The sequence below is a fragment of the Crocodylus siamensis genome, chromosome 8 (genome assembly GCF_052110815.1).
Source record: "Crocodylus siamensis isolate JL-2025a chromosome 8, ASM5211081v1, whole genome shotgun sequence".
Taxonomy (NCBI): domain Eukaryota; kingdom Metazoa; phylum Chordata; order Crocodylia; family Crocodylidae; genus Crocodylus; species Crocodylus siamensis.
Window position 1 is genome coordinate 65,658,809 of NC_143402.1, and position 22,253 is coordinate 65,681,061.

General features: G+C 45.3%; 2 protein-coding genes across 3 annotated transcripts; one reads left to right on the forward strand and one right to left on the reverse strand.

The window, feature by feature from the left end:
• Nucleotides 1-162: 162 nt before the first annotated feature.
• On the reverse strand, nt 163-5,291 carry METTL23 (methyltransferase 23, arginine). 2 transcript variants are annotated; one of them, XM_090059066.1, is made up of 5 exons: nt 5,154-5,291; nt 3,070-3,174; nt 1,788-2,025; nt 1,195-1,279; nt 163-621 (listed from the first exon to the last, which is right to left on the reverse strand). In XM_090059066.1, exons 1-5 carry the CDS (start codon nt 5,256-5,258, stop codon nt 453-455), a joined length of 702 nt encoding a protein of 233 aa, XP_089915192.1. In that variant the 5' UTR covers nt 5,259-5,291; the 3' UTR covers nt 163-452. The 2 variants fall into 2 exon arrangements, with proteins under 2 accessions (XP_089915192.1, XP_089915193.1); XM_090059067.1 differs by lacking the exon at nt 5,154-5,291 and adding an exon at nt 3,257-4,145.
• Nucleotides 5,292-8,007: 2,716 nt separating this feature from the next.
• JMJD6 (jumonji domain containing 6, arginine demethylase and lysine hydroxylase) lies at nt 8,008-21,820 on the forward strand. The gene is made up of 7 exons (XM_090059065.1): nt 8,008-8,270; nt 8,578-8,966; nt 12,396-12,682; nt 14,612-14,747; nt 15,907-16,045; nt 16,726-16,853; nt 18,529-21,820. The coding sequence occupies exons 1-7, from the start codon at nt 8,142-8,144 to the stop codon at nt 18,563-18,565; spliced, it is 1,245 nt and encodes a 414-aa protein (XP_089915191.1). The 5' UTR covers nt 8,008-8,141; the 3' UTR covers nt 18,566-21,820.
• Nucleotides 21,821-22,253: the final 433 nt, after the last annotated feature.

Below are 22,253 nucleotides of genomic sequence, written 5' to 3' on the forward strand. Positions count from 1 at the left end.
TTTTTAGTTCTTACTCAGATTTCAAATAGAGTTTAACTTTTTGCAAACTTAAGCATGTACAAACATCAGTGACATGTCAGGAAGCTCTTCAGTGAAGCTTTCTTCCTTTCCTGTGCTTGAACTATAAAGATACGAGTCTGGGGAAAAAACTGGGAGTAAAAAACCTTTTTCCAGCTTTTTATTTTTCCCAATCCAAGGTAACAATGACTTTAAAAGCATCTAAAACAATGTAGTCTACCAGCTTCCTATAGAGTATGTGGTGGGAACGTGATAAATTACATCTGTACATTCTGAACAGTTAAATGCATTCTGGACTTGAGAGAGGATGAAGTTTCCAAAATGTGCGTAGTGGTTGCTGTTGAGAGAGAGTATTTTTCTTCTTTCTTCCCCCCTCCCCCCCCCCCCAAATTCTGGTACAGTCAGTCTTATAAGAAGTTATTAAATACATAGCTTCAAGAATAGTTAGCTCTTGCCAGTGAGATGATCATCATTTCAACTGTGTGTCTTCCTGGAAGAGAAGAGCCAGCTAACTGCTCTTTGTCAGCACCAAAAGACCATAATGGAACATGGGTGGCCTTCATCTCCCATTTGTAGAGTAAAGCTTCAATAGACCAGTCACCACTGAAAAAGTAAACGGTATCAATATTGAGTGTCAAAATATAAGAGCAGAATGAGGATTGGACTAAGGCAAACCTGGTAGTAAAGTATAGTAAAGAAACAGCACAGGGGCACTGCTTACCTTCTACTTGACTGGATAAAATGGCTAACCTCTCTGCACTACAGAAAAGAGCTTGCACAACTCTCAGTGACTCCTAAGTTCATTATTTAAGTAAAATGCATTTCTAGCACTATTGTACTATAAAAGAACTGCCTGTTCCTGCTTAGTCGATCACTTCTACCTCACATTCTCTGCCAACAGTCCTCTCTCGACCACTTCAGGTTACCTATAAGGTTACCCTTTTAAGATTTGGCCATGAGTTGAGCAATGCTTAGGTAGGCAAAGGAGTTGTTAGGCAGCAGTTAAAAACTACTAACGGATACAATTGAAAGGATTTACAGTACAGCTACAATCCAAAGAATATGGTCCTATGGCTTCTAGGAGGCAGGACCCTGACTCAAAGCCTCTGCCAATTTAAAGTAACTTAAAACTTTTGAGTCCTGACAATGCAAAAAAAACCGTTTCGTGATACTTGCCTTCGGACCTGATAGGTTGTCCAGAACTGAGCACATGGATTCTTTTCCATCAAGTAGTATACTGTAGTTATAACATCTTCAAAATCTGCATCAAAGTATTGGTGGAGGTTAACATTTTAGCTTATCCTGGTTCTTCTGTGCATGTTATATTTATGGCTGGTCAGATTAACAATACTGAATTCATTTCAGTATGTTACAAAGTTTGATCTTAAGGAAATTATGTTTGGAGTACAAATAGAAGCCATAAAGAACCAACGACGTCTAAAAGTTAGACTTATGAACCAGGCTGGTTTTGTATAACTGAACTTTTAATAGCATATTACTCTCCCTTAATACTTTTCAGTATGTTTTTATAGCTGAACATTAGAACTCTCATGTCAGACCTTCCTCTCCCCTAGAAACAACTCAACACCCGGGAGTACGACTACTCGTAATGTCAAGGTTTATGGCTTAACAGTTCCTTGTAGTCCTCATAGCTGTATTCAATAACCTACCTCCCTGATCTGGTTTTCAACATTTTATTTTGAACACTTATTTCATAGTTTTACACTGCCTTCCTAAAAGTTTTAGACGTTTTACTTATGAGGACTTACCTTCTGGTTCAAAAAACACATCAGATGCCAGAATAATGTCTACTGGAGGCAAAAAGAGCAGATTTGGAGAAATCTGACCCCAGGTGAGTCCTAGAACACGTACCCCATGAAGGTTATTCATACGACAGCTTTGCCAACAGTTTTCCAAGCACTGAGGTAGTTCTTCGCTATCTGATAGTATTACTTCTGCGCCACATTTAGCTGCTACTATACCAGGTAAACTCACACCGGCTCCAATCTAAACAGTGAAGGATGGATGAGTCTTGCATCTTAAACTGTTAATATTGTAGCAATTCTTTAAATTCACTTTGGTTATCCCTAAGTAGATTTTTACCCCTTCTCCCTGGGAGTATGCAGAATGGTGGGGAGCTGCCCATTCCCTGGATAAGCCTGCTCCCTGCCAGGGCCCTGTGGCTGCACAGTGTAAGTCCCAAGCCCTATGTGCAGCCTGGCTGGGCAGCAACCCCAGCCCTGCCCAGCTCCCCACCTCACCATGGGGGCCTCAATTCCCACTCCCTCACTTACCTGTGGGAGCTGCTCCAAGCTATCTGGTGTCCATGTGCATCTACATGAACATGGCCTCCCCTGCCTGCCTGCCCTCCCCCCAGCCCCTTGCAGACTGGAACTGCATCCTGCAGAAAGCTCTGCAAAATCCATGGTTTTCTCCAGTAAAATGAGAAATCCATGTTTTCCTCTGGTAAAGGGGAGAAATTCAAGGTTTTTCTCCATTTTCCCCATGGGAAATGGAAAACCTGGATCCCTGATAGTAATATGAATCTATTATCAATTTCTATTTGGCAGATACCAGGGTGAACTAGACAGTCCACATTTACATACATCTTAGTTACTGAACTGATGGACCTTAACGTGAAGGCCATATTTAGGACAAAGTACCCTATCAATACCTAACTATGCAAAATTTATAGATGAATTAGGGTCTCACTACCACACCATGCAAAGAATTTGCAAGCTGGTTAATAAACCTCCAATGCCATAAAAGCATTTCCCACAGCATTAAGTTTCTGATGTAAGTTGGATCCAAAATTAGACTGGCTGGGGCAACATGAACAGAATTGAAAAGAAAAAATAAACGATGATAATAAATCAAGACTTCTATAAACCCTGAGAGGAAACAAAAAAATTATGCCCTATACAGCTTTCATATTATTGAAGAAGAGCTCACAATTTTAAAACCAGTAGATACTCAAGAGACAGTAACATTGATTCTGTTATTTCTTTTATAAAAAAAAAATTGCATGATTTAAAAAAGAACCATTTTTACCTCCAAAACTCTCTTGCCAGGTAGCTTTCTTCTGTGAAACCACAGGTACTGAGCAAGGACCACGGCACACGGCCAAACATACATGCCATACTGGGAATCCAGGACCTGAAACAATAAGTTCTTTCTAATAAATTTCAGCAGCACTACAGAATATTTTGAAAGGAAAACAAAAATATTATATTAATACCTTTTATTCTAGGCCAGACTGAAGTTTTTTTGCTCATTTCAGATTTGATCCTGAGTAACTTCAGTTAATTTTCTGCTAACACGCAAATAAATGTACAGCTCGACAATTAGGGGGAAAAAATTGCTTGCCTTTTAGCTGGAGCTTCCCTACTAATTTATTAAAGATTGTTCCTGTTACACCTGCTGGAGCACTGGGGTATTCCAGCCTTTATTTAATAATGCTCCAGATTCCTTCAAATAAGCTTACGCAAGTATAGGACTCAACCCACAAGAACTTTGCTGTCAAGATTTGATTCTGAAATTCAGCTTGGGCTGACTTCTTTGATTTCATCTCATTTCCCCAAGAGCTATCCTCTCCAGTCACGACTAGGATAAACCCCATTAGTAAGTTTTTGCCTTTATATGGTGGTTCAGTAATATACCACCTGTAGCAATTGCTGTGTTTTCATAAAGGAAAAGGACAACCCTGTCCTGCTTACACACTCAAATAAGTTTAACAACTGTGTATCAAGGACCGTATGGCATTTTTAAAAACATTTATGGCACTGATTTAGAGCAGTCCTACATGAGAAATGAACTTGGGTTCTAACTAAACAGTTACTGTTAACTCCATTAGCTGCAGAGGTAGGACCTAATACACTTCTGAGCATGATCAAAAAGGCAGCTCAGCTGCACCGCTTGCAAGAACGGGAGCAATTACACAGTTCCATTTAATTTCTTTAATGCCTTTGGACAGGCTTTTATTTATTTACTTTTTTTTTTTTTGCCTGGTTTAAAATGTTTTCAACCTAGTCCACTTTTTACACTGGCTTGAAATGTGAGATAAACCTCAGGTGCAAAGTAGCTATTCACAATGTAAGGTATGGAGAGGTGGAGATTCAAAAAATAAAAGCACTTCTTCGAACTACTGTTTCAGCATAACTGGGGTTTCCTTTCATCTTCTGCCATCCAGCATAGTAAAAAATGTGCACGTGCACACACTAATGCCTAGAGATCATACACTCCCCCTCACACACATCCTCTAATACCTGGAGAGCTCACTCTCTCTCTCAGACCTGGAGATCTCATAGGCAGACAAGGCTGCTTGGGTGAATTTGATCTCTTTTATTAGACCAGCTGAAATAGCTGGAAAATTTCTTGGCAAGCTTTTGTGTATAAATATCCTTCTTCAGGCTGAGGACGCACCTGCAGTTGGTGCGTGCTCTTCCTGGAGGGAACAAATAGTAAAAAGGCCGGAGGCTGGGCTGCGTGAAGGAAGGTGTCAGTGAAGATGTAAGCTGAGGTGTCAGTGGGTGAGGCACAGGCTTGAGGGGAAGGGGAGAGTCAGATGTTAGGCAGGTTATATTGTGTCATAAATCCAACTGCAGATGCTTCCTCAGCCTGAAGAGGATATTTATACACAAGCTTGCCAAGAAGAATTTTTCCAGCTACTTCAGTTGATCTAATAAGAGATACCAGATTTACCCAAAGAACCTTGTCTGCCTAGGTCCTTACAACCTACCCCCTGGAGATCTCATAACATACACACCCGCACACACAAGTGTCTGGAGATCTCTCTCCCACTGCGCACACACACACACTCAGGAATACCTGGAGATCACCCTCCTTGCCCCTGCCCCTTCCCCCAGTGCACACAGTAATACCCCCAGATGTCACACACAAATGCCCCAGACCTGGAGATCGATCTCACACACACACGGAGATCATACATCCCTCCTCCCCACCACACCCCCCGCAGATCCTACACCCCCACCCCCGCGGAGATCTCCCTCACGCCCGCAGGTCTCCACGCAGCCTCCGCCCGCCCCGTGCGCGGCGCTGTAAGCGGGCCGCCGCCGGCCGCGCCGGGGCCTCGCCCACCCCGGGAAGCCAAGATCCGCGCTGGGCGCAGGCCGCACCTGGGGGACGCGCACCGTCAGCCCCGGCCCCGCGCCGAAGCGGAATTCCGGCGCGCCAGGCCCCGGCCCCGGCCCCGGCCCCGGCCCCGGCCCCGGCTCGCACATGGAGCCGGCCGCGCCGGCGGAAGGCAGTGGAGGCGCCGCCCCTCGGCCGCGGAGCTCGGCCTCGGCGCGGGGGCAGTCCGAGTCGCCCTCCCGGGAGCGGGGCCGCAGGATCAGGCTCTTCTAGGGGCCCTGAGCGGGCTGGAAACCGGCTCCAGAGTCTCGCACGTTTTCAAGCGCTAACTTGGGCGCTGGCCGGGCGTTTTCCCAGGGGATCATCGCTTTGCTGCAGGGGCCGGGTCAGTGTGTTGCAGGCCTGGCACTGAAGTGCCTGAGCGATCGTGGGTCTGCGTGCTGGCCCGTCTGCGTGGCCTGCAGGGTGGGCCAGCGGACTGCGGTGCGGCAGGGGCTTGCACAGTCTGGTCTCAGGCTTGAGGGTTCATGGCCACGCTGGCTTCCTTGAGTAGTAAGGGAGAGAGAGACGGTTTTCTTATCTGTAGATGTAGGTATTATAACCTGGGGTATTGGAGAAAGGGAAGGTGGAGAACCGATGCAGTGAAACTGTACAGGGGATGAAAGGCGGCCTGTTCTCTTCGTGCAACCTTGGCAGACCACAATTTTCGGTATTGTGTGGCCCACAATTGGCTTTGAATGTATTTTCCTGTAAAAGGGTTTAAATTCATGCTGCTTTCAGTGACAACCTGGGCAGACCACAATTTTTGTTATCATGTGGCCCACAATGATCTTTGAATTTATTTTCCTATAAAGGGATTTACTCTCTCAAACTTCTGCCTGGAGCCTCTGGCTCTTGGCCTCTTCCCTCAGGATCTGCAGTGACTTCCCTCATCCCATCCTACCAAAACAGTTGTTAGCAAACTTTTTAAACCAGAGGTACCCCTCAGAAAAGGCTGGGTTGTCGTTTTTCATTCATTTCTTGACTACAGGAAAATAATTGAGCAATTCTTCTATTGCAGAGAACTCTGAAAATCCACAGCCGGTCAGAACATTTTTGACATGATGGATTCCCACTTGAAATCTCTGCCTTTTCTCTTGTCTGGCACCCTGCTTGGGAATTGCAGGATTAAATGCCTTAAATTCCCAAATCCAGCATGGGGGTGTTTTGTGCAAAGAAATGTTACGCCGCTGCAGTGGTTCTCAACCTTCGTAGACTCGAGGTCCCCCTCAGAAAATGCCAACTCTTAGTCTTCACCAGGGATCCTGGTTTTCTCAGATTTAAAAAAAATCCCCAATTTTCAGCTTAAAAAAGTAACCCCAAATCCACATTTTTTGCAGGATTAAAATGAAACCCCACTAACATATATTAATAGAAGTTTCATATATTAAATATATTAATATATTAAAAGGAAACACCAATTATACACACACACACAATGATGTTTTATTTTAATCACAGAAATATGTGGATTTGGGGTTACTTTTTTAAGCTGAAAATTGGGGATTTTTTTAAATCTGAGAAAACTAGGATCCCTGGTCTTCTCTCATTTCTTGACTATGGAAAAAAACAGTTTTTCTGTTGCAAAGAACTCACCCAACTATGGATTTCTATGTGAAATCTCTGATTATTTGTAACCCTAACATTGTGTGACACCCCACATCTTCCTTGAAAGGCCCTCCAGGCACCCCAGGGCATGATTGTGACTCCCTGTTCTGCGGGGTTAGGACAACGTGGAATCAGGGGCAGCCGCCAGGTTCATGTCTGGCCTGTTGGGATGAGAGGACCTGGCAGGTAGGGCTGTGTGAAATGGCACTGTTGCATTTCGCCTTAAGTTTCAAGGTGTCAGCGGAACGGCGTTTCATATCAAATTTCATTTTGATTTGAAACAGCTGTTCCATTTTGCCTCATCGAAACAGCCTGTTTCGACGTTTCACTAGATCGTCTGGGGACGGGGAGTCAGCCCAGCTGGACTGACTTCCCATCCCCAGTGCTATGGTCAAAATATTTTGACTTTTGAAACATTTCGACTAGCCTCCTTTTTGTTTCAAGGCTGTTTTGAGAGCCTTTGTTTTGTTTCGATTGTGCTGTTTCGACCTCAAAATGAGTCAAAAGTGTAGAAATGAAATGGCCGGCGCAATTTCGCACAGCCCTACTGGCAGGGCCCTTCCCCTGCTACATCACGCTGCCTTCCTTTTTTTTTTTTTTTTTTTGCAAAAACCTTTTTTGGGGGGCAATTTCCTAGTTCCTGCATGTGGCAAATTGAGGCTGTGTGGGGGAGCCGGTGGAAATAAAAGGAGGGATTATAAGTATGGGTGAATCCCAGGAGGTGTGGGTCAGGTATCCAAGTTGTAGCCGTATTGGTCTAAAGCAAGGGCGGGCAATTATTTCGGGCGGAGGGCCGCTTACTGAGGTTTGGCAGGCCATCGAGGGCCGCAGGACAGGCAGGCTAGAGCAGATTAATATTCTTTTCCTAAATTTTGGGGACGCCCCGCAGGCTGGATAGAATGGCCTAGCAGGCCACAGTCGGCCCATGGGTCACATTTTGCCCACCCCGGCCCAGAGGAAAAGGCAATTGGGACTTGTAGAATCTTTTATAGGACCAACAAGATTTTTGTACAAAAAAAAAATGTTCTTTAATTGCAAGGTTTTGGGCACAAACACCCTTCATCAGGCATGGGAGAGGAGGTTGTAACAGCTCCCCTGGGTACAAACGAAGGACACGCGCGTGTGCCACAAGTCCCCTGGGCTCCACCTCCCAGAGGCACGTGCGGGAGGAAGGGCACCCAAGCCCCGCCCCTTCCCCTCAAGTGCCCTTCTCAAGATGGCGGCCAGTCCGCCACGTCGCGGCGGCCAATCCTCGCGGTGCGGACGTGACGGAAGGAGCGGAGAGCACCAATGGGGTGGCGGCGGCGCGTTCGCGGGGCGGGTGGAGGCCGGGTCCACGGCGGGGGTGAAATTTCTCGAAGCGGCGGCGGCGGCGGGGCCCGAGCATGAACCACAAGAGCAAGAAGCGGATCCGCGAGGCGAAGCGCAGCGCCCGGCCTGAACTCAAGGACTCCCTGGACTGGACGCGCCACAACTACTGCGAGACGTTCCCGCTCAGCCCGGCCGCCTGCAAGGTACTAGCGGGGGCGCGGCGTGGGGGGCGCGGGGCTGAGCAGGGAGCAGCGGGGGTGGAGCCGTGTCGGCCGCGCCGCTTCCCTCCCAGCGCGCCGGGGAGCGGCTGAGCAGCGCCGGCCCGCCCGGGCTTTCTGAGGGCTTCGCACGAGAAACAATGTCTCCGGGACCCTTTTTGTGGTCTGGCGTTTCCCTGGGGGAGCTTTGAGCGTAGGTGGAAACATAACCCCCCGCGAGGCTGGTCCCGGCCCCTGGAGACGCGGGCCCCTGGTAACGCTCGTTTTTAAACCCCGCTTCCCACTCGCGCAGGACAATGTGGAGCGGGCGGACGCGCTCCAGCTGTCGGCGGAGGAGTTTGTGGAGCGCTACGAGAAGCCCTACAAGCCCGTGGTGCTGCTGAACGCGCAGGCGGGCTGGTCCGCCCAGGAGAAGTGGACGCTGGAGCGCCTGAAGCGCAAGTACCGCAACCAGAAGTTCAAGTGCGGAGAGGACAACGACGGCTACTCTGTGAAGATGAAGATGAAGTATTACATCGAGTACATGGAGACCACGCGTGACGACAGCCCCCTCTACATCTTCGACAGCAGTTACGGTGAGCACCCCAAGCGCAGGAAACTGCTGGAGGACTACAATGTGCCCAAATTCTTCACTGACGACCTGTTCAAGTACGCAGGAGAGAAACGCAGGCCGCCTTACAGGTACGATACCGCAGTGAGGTGGGCTGAGACATCCGACCTGTTGGGTGGCTCCAGATGTTTTAATTTCTGTGCAACTTTACATGTCTTCTGATATTTTAAGATTGACCTGCAGCCCTGACCTTGAGAGGAAGAAAGGCAAAACTGTTGTTAAAAAATTCCCAAGTTCAGTTGCCACCTTGGATCCAGGCTTTTGTTTTGCAGTGTTAGATAAGACACTGCTTGCTGCTTCATATTCTCCTTTTAAAAAGCACACAATGTCTGCTTTTCCATTTTTTGCACTAGTGATGAATATTGGTAATGTCCGTAAGGTGACTCCAAGGTTGTGTGTTGTCACTGAGGTCGTATTCATTACGCCTTTGAGGAAAGTTTGCATGCGTGTGCAAGCTGTGTCTTACTATTGTGTAGATTATTAAAAGCAGTTACAATCGAGTCAGACCCCTCATGCAGGCTACCTCCTAAGGGCTTATGTCTTAAGGCATTATTACATTCTTAGCTCAATTGGCTAGCTATATTCTTTCTTTCTTTTTTCTTTTATAAGTAAAAATAAGGTCGTTACTGCATTTTTGAAGGCTGGGCTGGACACCTCATGTTAGTGACCTCTAGCAAAGACATGTTAACTCACTTGAGTCACTCAGCAATTCATTTAAAGTAAAAAGTCTAGCCCAGATGAGAGAAGTGCTTGTGTGAAATGGGGAACCCAAAAAGACTGAGTCCCCTCTTCTTTGTTAGGACTAAGCTTGCAGCAAATTGTATTAAAAAGGTTATCTAAGTCTGTCCCAACCATGCGGTTGATCCAATTAAAGATGCTTGGCTGTTGCGTGTTTCTTGGACCATCAGAGCTACAACATCACTCCAACACTACCATTTTTTTTCATGTTAGCATATGATCAGAACGAACTCAAATGTTAATGGTAATTGGGTACTCCCAGGTAATTGTCCTCTTATAGCCACACTGCTTGCCAGGATGCCCTACCACTTAAGAGATGTGCCTGCCTGTCTAGTTAACAAAAAAGTCTCTCCTATGCTGCTGTCACCTGTTTCACATCATGAGCAATACAGCCTCATCCAGAGCCACTGTGAGGAGAGTCGCATGGCATTTGCTGAGTTGTCGAGTCTTCCACTGATTTGAAACTAAAGCCTTGATCATGTGAGAACTTGATTTTTCTCCTGAGGTATAACAGAGTAAGTGATAATAAATAACTAAGTAAATGGAGCAGGAAGGTACCAGGACGGTAAGTTTCATGTATGGCCTATTTGGAGTCTTACTGCACTGTTTCTTTCAGATGCTGGAAACGGACCTGTTCAGACGCCAGTTTTGTAGACATTAGCAAATGCTGCGATTACTCTTGTCATCAGATACAACTTCTGAGGAAGGGCACTGCTCCTAGTACCACAATTGTACATGGTACTACATGTTATGTAGTAACTGATAAGGATTGGTTACGATAACTGTGTATTATGCAAACTTAACCAGGGCTTTAGGTAAACTAAATAACTTCATTATAATTAACCTGAGCCAGTAACATCCCAGCCACCCCAACTGGTTTTCCATATGCTAATCTCCTTCTTTGGGATATTGGAAGCTGGAGCTTTCCCACAACTTTATAAAGCTCTGAAAAGTACTTTTCCTCAGTAGTGCTCCAGTGTGGTTAGTCTTTAAATGCTACATCCATTTAGAAAAGTAGATTAAAAATATTTAGTAAAGTTTTGAGTAGGATAACTAAACGTACCATTGTGACGGCGCAGCTTCCTGTTGAAATAGGGATGCAGGCACCAAAGTTAAGCATTGACATTCTGTATAAAGTTTTACAGAGGCTTTTAAGGAGAGTTTCAGTTTTTTTAAACCTGGCTTTTAACCTCTTTGAAGCAAATATAAAATGTGTTAATTTCAGTTGTGAACACTGCGTGGTGAAGTATAAATACAGTAACTTTGCCCAGCCTGGTGAAATATTTTATAATCCACCATAAAAGAATGGCAGTTCAGAACTATGGGTAGCACCGCCCAAGCTATGAATAATTGTAACCAACCTGTTCATATTTGTTTAGTTGTAAACCTTGAGGCAGGGATAGGTGAATGCACATTGGCAGGGTGAAGCTGCTAATGCGTCAGCCTGTGAAAAATCCAGGTATAGACAGAAAAATGGCATTGACAGTTGCATTGCATGTCTTAAGAACTGCTTCTTGAAGATGCTTCATGTATCTGTTTTTGCAGAGAACTCTCACTCAGCTACTGACTCGTGGCCTTGCAGAGCTCAAGTTATTCTATATAAGGGCCTGAATTCAGCATTGACTTTGGTATCAAGAGAACTATGACCCTACTGCTCTTTTTTTCTTGCAGCTGGTTTACAGGGTAGAATGAATGCAGCTTGGTACTCAAGTCTTGGGTGGCATGTCCAACACTGGCAATCTACACTTACCAACTGTGCTGACTTCCTCCATTCTTTGAACTCCTGGGTGCTCCTCATATTGAAGGGAATTGATGGTGTTGCTGGAAGGGGACTTTCTTTTTTCTCCTTCCTGTGCTTCACCCCTTAACCCCTCCTTTGTCCAGAAGGCAGGTGGAAGTAGAAACACTGGCTTTTTTTTCCTGGAGGGCATCTAGTAGCAATTAACCCAGCCAAAGTTATCAGAAGCTAATGTGACAACCTATATTATCATTCTGCCCCAGAGTAACTTGAGACTAGTAAGGATGCAGTTACCCTTAAGTCTGTAAAACAGATGCAGTTCTCTGTCCAGAGAGAAATACGTCTTGCTCATAGGAATGAGAATATACTTACCAAATTTTGGCAGAGACTACTGGAAAATAGACTGCAGCTAGGTAAATGATACAGTATATAAAAGGCATGAGGAGAGAGCAGGGCAGATGGGAGCTATATAACATCATTCTGCCTCTTTACTGAGGATCCTCAAATATTCTTTCCTATTGGAACAAAAGCTGCAGCATAGGATCTCATGATCTAGAAATGCTGTTTGTGTAGCAAAGAGAACTTAGAACAGCTGGGACTGGAAGGGACTTCCTGGTTCAGTGACTCAATCTCCTGCTGTGACGAGCAACGCTGCTGTATAGGCCTAATAATGAACATCCTTAAAGACCAAGGAGTTCAGGCCTTCAAATAGCTGGGTCCTAATGAGGAATCATCTATATGTTTTATAGTTGTCTCTTTCAATTTTTTCCCATCAAGAGATTATAAAGGCAGTTACCACGATTCCTTTTGATCTGAAGGCAAAACAATATAATATGTCTTTTGCTGTAGCACAGACCTAATGATCTCCTGCAGTCACTGTTGTATTGCTCTCTTTGGGTTCCAAAACAAAGAAACATTACACAGAAAAAGCCATGTTAATTTCAAGGTCTTAGAAATACAAGGAAAGTAGATGCAGGAATCTCTGGGATGCGACTAACCTCTCTCTTTCCCCTCCCCTGTGTAGGTGGTTTGTGATGGGTCCTCCTAGATCAGGAACAGGAATTCATATTGACCCCTTGGGAACTAGTGCCTGGAATGCCTTGGTCCAGGGACACAAGCGCTGGTGTCTCTTTCCTACCAGCACACCCAGAGAGCTGATCAAAGTGACACGAGAGGAAGGAGGGAACCAGCAGGATGAGGCGATCACTTGGTTCAACATCATTTATCCTAGGACACAGCTCCCCACCTGGCCCCCTGAATTCAAGCCCCTGGAAATCTTACAGAAATCTGGCGAGACTGTCTTCGTGCCAGGTATGGGTGATTTTATAATGAAATTTGAGGTTGGTAGGAGGGTGTGTTTTCAGATGTCTCCTGCCTGACAGTGGGATGTTTTCATGGCCCACATTCTCTAGAACAGATGGGTGCCTATTCTGGGACACTTGAAAGAACTGCACACCCTGGGCTGTCTTTGAATATTCAAAGAGCAAAAAAAATTATTTCAAAATCACAAATACCCTGTAGTAGGTCATGTGCACCATGTTTTGAACAAGCAGGACACAAGAGGGCGTGCTCTTTGCTCGGGAATATGATCCTGAACTAAATTATACAGTTAGGAAGGAATCAAAGGCATAGAAAAATTGAGGCCTTTGAGGCCCATTATTAAAATGTATTCTTGAGTTTACAAACAGCGTAACAGATTAAAAGACTTCAGCTGTCACAGCTGTGAGGAAAGAACAATGAAAAAGTACTGACAGATACCAGCTGCTTTCTTGTTTCCGTGACTTTAACTGTTAAAAGCAAAATTAGGAGTAGAAATTAAAAAAAGGGCACTTCCATTTTGTGGTATGGGATGTGAGCATACAGCCCTGTGATTTAGCAGGGGAACACGGTTAACAGAGCAGGAGAGTTTTTGGCTGAATTGTAGTGTCAGATTTAGCCATGACTTGCCCAGCATCACACAGCAAGTTGTCTGTCTCCTTCTTTTATACTTGTTTGTTTCTCTGGCAAAGATCTGGCGTAGCTTCATGCTTGAAAAGTATCTTGTGATTGTTGTGGTACTCTGCAGTGTATCTTTGATTAGGAAGGCTCTGTAGCCATTAGTTTGTTTGGGGGCGTTTTTTGTTTTAATTATAAAGCCTAATTCTGTTCTGTATGTGTGTGGTATTTTTAATGGGTTTTCAGCTAGATCATAACAACATAACAGTGTTTAAAATATGATTGTAAAAACTTGCTAAACAAGGGTGAAAACTGACCTACAATCTGGTAGTGGCATCTGGGTCATAGTGGCGCTTCCTGTTAAGTGAGCTGCTAGCAGCCATAGGTTCAAAAATGTCACTGTCAAATTACATCTTCATTGGGAGTCTTTGCGAACTGGAAAGGTCTGTCACAGACTTTTGGACTGAGGTAAAGAGAGGTGCAATCTTCTGTTACAGTAGTTTATGTATGGGCAGGGTAAGGGTAGGTAGACATTCTGGAATAAGATCTAGCAAAAAGGCCCAGGAGTGTACAGAAGACTGCTTGGTCTGTTAGGTTTAGGAAACTTAACGCTTGGTGGGTCAAGAGCTTGGGGCAGAGACTTGAAAAATATTCTTTATGGGAACATATGACTTCTTAAAAGGGGGTCTGTTGGTTCTGTATTTGGGAAAGAAGGAAGTTAAGGACATTAGTTTGAGACTTGGGAGATGGGGCACAGATGGAAAACCATGTTTACATTGATTAGGGGATGCAGATAGCTGATGTAAATCCATTAACCTGGGATAACTGTGTCAGAGAACTATCTCAGACTTGTTTACAACTCTACAAACAACAGGGGTAGGTGCTGTCTGTCTGCATCATTCCTGGGGAAATCATTTGCTGAAGGTAGTTGTAGGTCAGTACTGCGTGTGAGTACCCTGGGATAGCTGCATGTATGTCTGTTCCTGATCCTAGTGCGGTTTATATGCAACTGATTGAAATTGTGCCACAATCTGCATCCATTTGTCCAGGCCCAGAGCATGGCTGAGTTCCCTTCCCTGACACAGTCTTCCTGTAGCCTTGCATAAATTTCTTGCTTCTTTATGCCTCTGTTGCCCTGCATGAAATGGGGGGAATAGTACTGTTACACATCCTGAAATATAAAAATATCTGATGCTACAGTAGTGAGAGTGAGGAGAGGTTGGAACATCTAAATACTTTATGCGGCTTTTTAACTGCTTTTTCAAATTGTGTAGCTGAAAATGATCTCTTGATTTGCATTTGTAGGTGGCTGGTGGCATGTGGTTCTCAATCTCGACACAACCATTGCCATCACACAGAACTTTGCCAGCTGTACCAATTTCCCTGTGGTATGGCACAAGACAGTAAGGGGGAGGCCCAAACTGTCAAGGAAATGGTACAGGTAAGGGCTGCAGGAATTTTCTGTTCTTATATCTTATATCCACCTTCCTCCCTGTGAAAGGGATGACTGGAGTTGGGTTGACTGGAAAAAAACATGCCCACCTTAAGATGAGGAAAATATGCTGTGATTTTGAAACCCATGTTTTCTAAACTGTCCTGCTTTTACAGTAGCGTCTTATTACAAAGGGCACTAAGTTAAGTTGGTGGCTAAGTCTTGCTTCCTGGAAAAGTTTACAGCATATGGTTTCAGATCTAAATTAGATGATCTTGGGAGGTCCCTTTAAGCCCTACTTTTCTGTGGTTCCTATGATCTCGTATGGCTGACTTGAGGTCAAGCAGTGCATGAACTCCAGGAGTGCAGTCTGAGAATTTTATGAACCATATTGAAATGGCTTGCTTGAAGAGAGCTCACTGCCTCTGCATTTTTATCTAACTCATCCTCCAAGTATTCAGAGGGCAGTCACTACTGGTGAGAGGTGTTGGCAGTCCTCCCACGTGGAGAGGGTGTTCCTGCTAACCTTATCTGTAGGCACAACAACGAATGGGCCTTGTTCTTTGTCCCTGTTGTGCCCTTGATCTCTTTGCAGAGGCTGCCAACAAGGACACAATAATGACTGTAGCTATAGACGCTGCTGTAATGGGAAGTGCTGACAACCAACTTATTTCACTTAGATTGCTAAATAGTCATCAGGTGGCAGTATCTAGGTTGCTGTTAATCTGAATCCATTCAGATACCCTTTCCAGAAGTGCCAGGCTAATTATGCAATGACTGATTCCTAAAGCTATCCAGTGCCCGTATCTAGTATCTGGTTTTAAGGACCTGCTTCTCAGTTGTCATGGTATCCAGAAGCACAATAGCTTCTGAAGAGAAACACAATTTACTTTAATGAATAATTTGTTCTCTTAAAGAAGACTTAAGCATTTACAGCTCTTTAATGTCAGTAATAGTCTCAGAAAATATTTCTAGAGCCTGTCTAAATAACCCCATAGCTATAGCTTGGGTCCTGTCTCAGGAAGGTTCCACAATACCAGATGATTCTGTCCCCCTGTTTCTACTTCAGTTGTAACTTGCAACCAGTCTGCACTGATAAAAGCACAGACATTGATTTTCATTCAGAGGTGATACTGAAATGCTAATCATGATGTTTGGCTTTGCTTAGGATTCTAAAGCAAGAGCATCCTGAGCTGGCAGTGTTAGCTGATTCAGTTGACCTACAAGAATCTACAGGTATTGCTTCTGATAGCTCTAGTGACTCTTCCAGTTCCTCTAGCTCCAGCTCCTCGGACTCTGATTCAGAGGTAAGGATTTGGCACAGCACATAATTCTTATTCTGTGACTATATTATACTTCTCGGCAGCTTATTGGCCATGAATTGGAGTTGTAGAAGTTGCGTGCATAAAATCCCGGAATTTTACCATTCTTTGTAAGGTGGTATCATTAATGTGAGTGAAACTTTAGGCTCCAAAGTTCAGTCCTGAACTATGAAAAACGCCCTCAGTTTCAGCCTTGCGTGAAGTGTGCCCACTCCTGGTTCCAAAGTGAAGCTGTTTACTCTGATCTCTCTTCTCTGCCTGTCCTCCTGCCATGGCAGAAAGTAAATCCAAGATTTTTAAAATGGACTAACTTGTAAGCGCGCAACATAAAACACTTTTAAAATGACTCTTCAGGAAGTGCTGGACACTTGTTCTCTGGGAATGTGTAGTCATTATGTGACCAGCTGGGCATCTAAAAATCTTAGTCTAAGTGTTTGACCGCGGGTCAACAGTTAGCTTTGGGAATCAGCCAAGGGGTCATAGCTCCTAACTTTTGATCTCTTGTCTAATTATGCTAAAATGGCATCTGTTTTCCACTCGAGCCTCATGGCAACTGTACCATCACAGCTGGGGTCTACGTAAGTTCTGCTGTTTTAATAACCAAAGAAATGGTGGATTTCTGTGCTTTTGGCTTACCCTTCTGTTTGGTTTTTCTCCATGCTTAGTGTGATTCTGGGTCTGAGACAGAGGGGATGATGCATCGGAGGAAAAAGAGAAGAACCTGCAGCATGATGGGTAATGGTGACACGACCTCTCAAGATGATTGTGTGAGCAAAGAACGCAGCTCCTCCAGGTGACCAGGCGTTGGCAGCTGTTTCTTTTTTCCAAACAAAAGACACTGTAAGGTGAATCTGGCAGGGTTAGGTCAGGCTGACCCATCCCGATGGAGGAGAGAGGAATAGAGGAGAAGGAGACTGCCTAGAATGTGAAACAGCTTGTCACAGGTGCTGTCCCTTCTCCCCTTCCTTATCCAAATCTAATAACTCTTGGTCTTCCCCAAGCTGGCAGCCAGGTTGCTCTTTTTTAAAAAAGAAAAAAGTGCCAAGGAAAAATTTTACCTTATTTAATAAACAATTTTATAACTTCTTCCCAACAATTTATTTTAGTAGAAATGCTGTGTTTGGCAGGGGTGGCTGTGGAAATAGCATGGCAGGTTGTGGGAGGAAGGGAACAATTTGGTCACGTGCTCAGTGAGGAGCGCAAGTGTGTGGTAAACAGGCCAAAGACCAGAAGGACCCAGCCTCGAACACCTGTCCAACCTGAAAGGCTTCCAACAACTGTTCAGGTAGCTTCTCATTTTCCACTGTTGCCTGGATAACTTCAATCCCGCCCCCCCAGATTACCCTTTAAAATGGCTAATTATAACTATCATTCCGAAGGCTTGCTAATGAGTTTTCCAAAAATAGTGCTGCCCAAGGCTAAGCTCCTAGCTGGCGGGAAGGGTGGGGTGGGAAGAAACACATTAATTACATGGGAGTATAACTCATTTGGTGAAAACTTACTGGGAAGGAAGGTGTTTCTCCCATACTTGGCAATATGTGAACATTGCAGAGTGGCTTGGTAGTAGACCCTCCAAAGTGCTTGATTTAGAAACTACTGAATTTCTTGGACAAAAATTACTAAGTTAAGCACACTCATGCTCTGTGCTGCAGGCTCCCCCCATTCATTTGTGTATCTCCTAAGTTGTCACAGATCTCAGGGTGCTTCTGATATGTCATAGTTTCAATACTCTACTGAATGAAAGCATAGGCAGCTGAAAGAGGCACAAGGCTTACCTGGCTCTAATATGCCCGATGCATCAAATTTCCAGGCAGTGCTCTGCACGAAATTTGTTCAGTTTACATACTACTGTCTAGCTTCCAGTAATGGAGCATTCTCCTGGGAGTTGCTCATAAGCCATGTGCATTTGAAGTAAAAATGCCAGCCTTAAATGAAGTAAGCCAGCCTTAAATATTTTGGAGTCACTGGCTACTAATTTCCCACCTGAGGTTAGGCTATCCTATTCATGATGACATCCACAATTCCAGGCCACTTGTGACCTCAGAGTGGGAAGAAGCAGCTCAGAGAACCTCAGCACAGATCCTGGTTTCTTAACTTTCTTAGAAACACAAGTTGTATCACAGAAATCCTTCTTCCTGAAGGATCCAGGCACTTTATGTAATCTCTTGCACTTATAGTAGGAGTACCTCATCCAAAACCACCTCTTCCCTAGGTGCTCCTCCCACTGCTTTCCTACCTCGTGGCCAGTGTTCTGCTTGTTCTTTCTACTGTCTCCTAGAGGTTGCTGGCAGAGCTGTTATTTGTGGTTGTGTTGAGGAGAACAGGTGGTATAAGCAGAATTGTATCTAAGATTTTTTGCCAGGCATGTTGCAGTTCCTTGAAGAAACTAACCAGCATGCTGCAGCCTTGCATCCTGATGCTCCAGGAAGTGCCTTAGTCCTGACAGGCAGTTGTACTTCTCTTGACAGGATTAGGGAATCTTGTGGAAGCCACACTTACCCTTGAGAGATAACAAGACCCGTCTAGAGGCAGCTGCTGCTCGGAGCTCCACTGGCAGTCAGCCAGATCTGTTTCACCCATTTCAGCTCCTGTCTCCTGAACTGTTTTTAAGTTCTCACTGCTCCTCTCTGAACCACACTTTTCTCTTCTGTTCCATGCTATCTGAGGTTCACCCCTTGCTAACTTGTGGGGGAGGACATTCCCCAACTCTACTGTGCAATGCTTAGTCTACTTCTGTGCCCCCCATATCAGTGCACTAAACGATCAGAGGATAAACCCAGCTTTTGGTAAGGACGTGCCACGTGTCTGACGGCTCACAGGGTCTGCAAGGAAGTGGAAGAGATGAGCTTTTAAAGAACTGTTTCTTTTTAAAACCAGCAGGTGAACCCAGGCACCTGCCTTGCTCTGACACTGTCATATGTTTACATGTTGTCCTGCGTACACTTGAGAGGGATGCAGCACTTCTGTCCTACGTAGATATCCAGCGGATCTTGTACCAGAGCACTGGAAAGGTCAACAGCTCTACAGACCCTAAGCATAGGGGAGGACTTCAACTGTGGCAATGACTGCCCCTGAGAAGCACCTTTCTCTGTGTACGCAGCACCTAAACCAGCCTGAAAGGTCTCTAAGATGTGACATCTTTAACCAGCAGCAATTCACTTATGCTTAGTACCTCCCATAGCGAATATAACAAGATGCACTAGCACCTTGTCATGACACTGGGGCTTGAGTGAGTCAAGTGGTTTGTGGCAGGTAAAAGCCATGGAAAGGCCATGATCTGTTAACAGTTACCAAACCCCCTTAGGTCCAGGGGGATATTGATGATGGTGTTTGTTACTGACGCATGCTGACTTTTTGATGGTGACTGTGTGTTGGGCTTTAAGTGACAAGCAGTTACAGAACTGGGGGATGAATAAAATCAGTGCTGTTCCCCTATCTAAACAGCTCTTTAAGGTTGGAAGCTGCCTATAGTAACGTTTACCATCTCTAGAAGCAACAGGTGAGGGGAAGAACTATTTTGTCTTAAACTTCTACAAGTACAATGGGATGCTTGGGTTTGCCCAGTTGCCATTGTATTATGTTGGGGGCAGCTCTCCTCCCCGGGGGATCTGTTGGGATTGCTGTTTACCAAGGGCCTGTGCACTAAAAGCTTTCCCATAGCCTGATCCTTGCCAGGGTGGAGATTTGCTGTGCCAGGGAGAAATACTCATCTATCAAGAATAACATACCCAAGCCCTGGCTGTTTGTTTGCTCCTTCCTGAGCCCTAGCAGATGACAAACCAGCTTTGTTTCCATCCTGCTGTTTGGAAGGGGGAGCTTGAAGAGGAAATGGACTGTTAGAGTCACACAGCAATGTCCAGCTACCAGCTAGAGGCAGATTGTCATCCTTAACTGTGATTTCTGTCTGGGTTGGATTAAGTGGAAGCCTGCATGTTGGTTTTTAATGTCCATTACCCTGTGATTTCCCCTTCCTTCCTTGGGAGACCAGGTTGCAGCATATTGCAAGAGTGAAGCCAGCTTGTCTTTGTCATTAATACAGACCCTTGTTTCCAGACCACCTATGTGTCTGTCACTTGTCAGAGGAGCACAGTGGTGGCTCATTGACACATTGCTGAGCAAAATCCAAGGGTCGTGCTGGTGACAACACAACGTGTTGAGCAGTCATGTGAAGAAGGTCCCTCCCCTGAGACCAGCTGATTCTATAAGGTGTCAAGACTTCCAGCACCCCTAGCCCAGATGCCAGTATTGTGCTGAGCAGATTGATGCCTAGAGTCTACCTGCTGCATCTAAGCTTCATCAGATGGAGCAAGCTTCAGCTGCTGCCTCCTGAGAAACAGTATGGCATTCAGTGTGGGCAAGTTTGGTGCTAATGGTGAGGGCAGCCTGGGTCAGCAAGGTCTCTGTGCTGTGCCTTGGGCAGCTCTGCCTGTCCGCCATGCCGGGCTAGTGGTTAGTGCATGAGGAGCTGGCAGAAGCTGCAGCTAGCTGTTCCCTTTGACAACGTGGGTACAACTCTGCCATTATGATAATGCTAAGAGGTGGAGAAGCCAACCTGCCTCCCAGTGCCAAGGAAGCTCCACCTGTTCCAGCAGTAGCATAATCTGAAGATCCAGAGGGCAGAGTGCTTACCCCTTTGTCTACAGACTGTTGAATGAAGTGAAAATAAAAGGGATCAACATGGATGTGGGGCCTCCTGTTGAGTGGCCCATGCTGTGACATTTGACGCTAGCTACAGGGCAGGTGAAATCAGCAAGTATAAACCAGCTTCCATGATCCATGTATTTTCTCATCTGAAGCTCAGTGTCCCTGCTCAGGCAGCCTGTAGTAGAGTCTGGGAGTCAGGACTCCTGGGATCTACATTATGCTCTTCCATTGACGTGTTACCCTGGCCAACCGTCCACCTCTGGGTTCTACCTATAAAAAGGAGAGAAGACCTACCTCACAGGGGTGTTGTGAGGCTACGTGTAGCTAATGTCTGTAAGACCCAAAGATTCTTATGCAAAAGTTGTTGAAAATGACAGGACTGTTGAAGGATCCCAGCTTATTTTAAGATAGAAACTGCTTTCCAGAAACTGCTTAACTCCTGTTCCATATAGGAGGTCACTTGAAACTGCTGGATTATTATAATCCTGGTTTTACTGTTTTACGTACTGTGACCAGAGAGGAGAAATTTCTCAGATCAGGCAGTGCTTTCCTATCCCAGTGTGACAGTCAGAACAGATCATATTCCAAGTCTCCTCTACCCCTGCTGCAAGCTACAGAGACCAGTGGGTAACCATCTTAACAAACAGGATCTGCAGAGAGGGGCTTGATAACAGGTGCATGTTTCTTGGTCTCTGTTCTGTACACAAGGCACAGTGGGAGCTAGTGGCTCTCTGGAAGGAAGTGCTGGCTTCCCTTCCTCTCCTTTTGCCCTTCAGTAGATTAATGCCAATTTGTGTTCTGAATTACTTCAAGTCTCCTCAGCTGCTTACTAGAGACATCAGCATCTGTCATGCTCCATGTAAGTCCTTTTTCCTCCCTGTATCCTCCACCATTGTGAGGAAAGAGGTTAGACTCCAGGTGAGAGCTCCCTGTTTTCCTCGAGGGTGGGGAGGGAAATGCAGTCCACTGCTCCATTGGCCAGTCACTGCCACCCCAGCCCTGCATTAGCTGCTCTTATCCCTTCATCCAGCAGCGCTGGAATGCTCTTAATTGTTTTATTTGGATGATTGATTGTGTTTGCTTTTTATTTTAAATAAAATCAATTATTTTGCATTACCCTCTTTTGTCCCTGATCTTTATTCCCCCTCTAAACACCTGGAAGAAAAAAAAAAAGCATGGGGTACATCTGTGTTAGCAGGCTTAGTTATGCCAGTAACTAGGGGGGAGCTCTTTTTTACTAGTAGCATATGGAAAAAGTGTGAGATCTCCAGTATTTTCTATCCCAGACACAGGACTGTTGGAGGCTATCAGTTTTGGAAATGAACAGCACAAATTTTGTTGCTGGGGCCATGAATAGAACCTTATCTAGGGCTTGTTGTGAGCTTGCAACTGGTATTGGTGGCAGAGGAAGGAGCAAAGTATGTTGTAGGCAACTTGCCTTCTCCTGTGCCCATCTCTTGTTGCACGCTAGGGCTCAGCTTTATCTTAGGACCTGGTGAGAGGACTCCCATCATCCAGTTTGGAGCTTGAGCTGAAACCAAGATGCCAT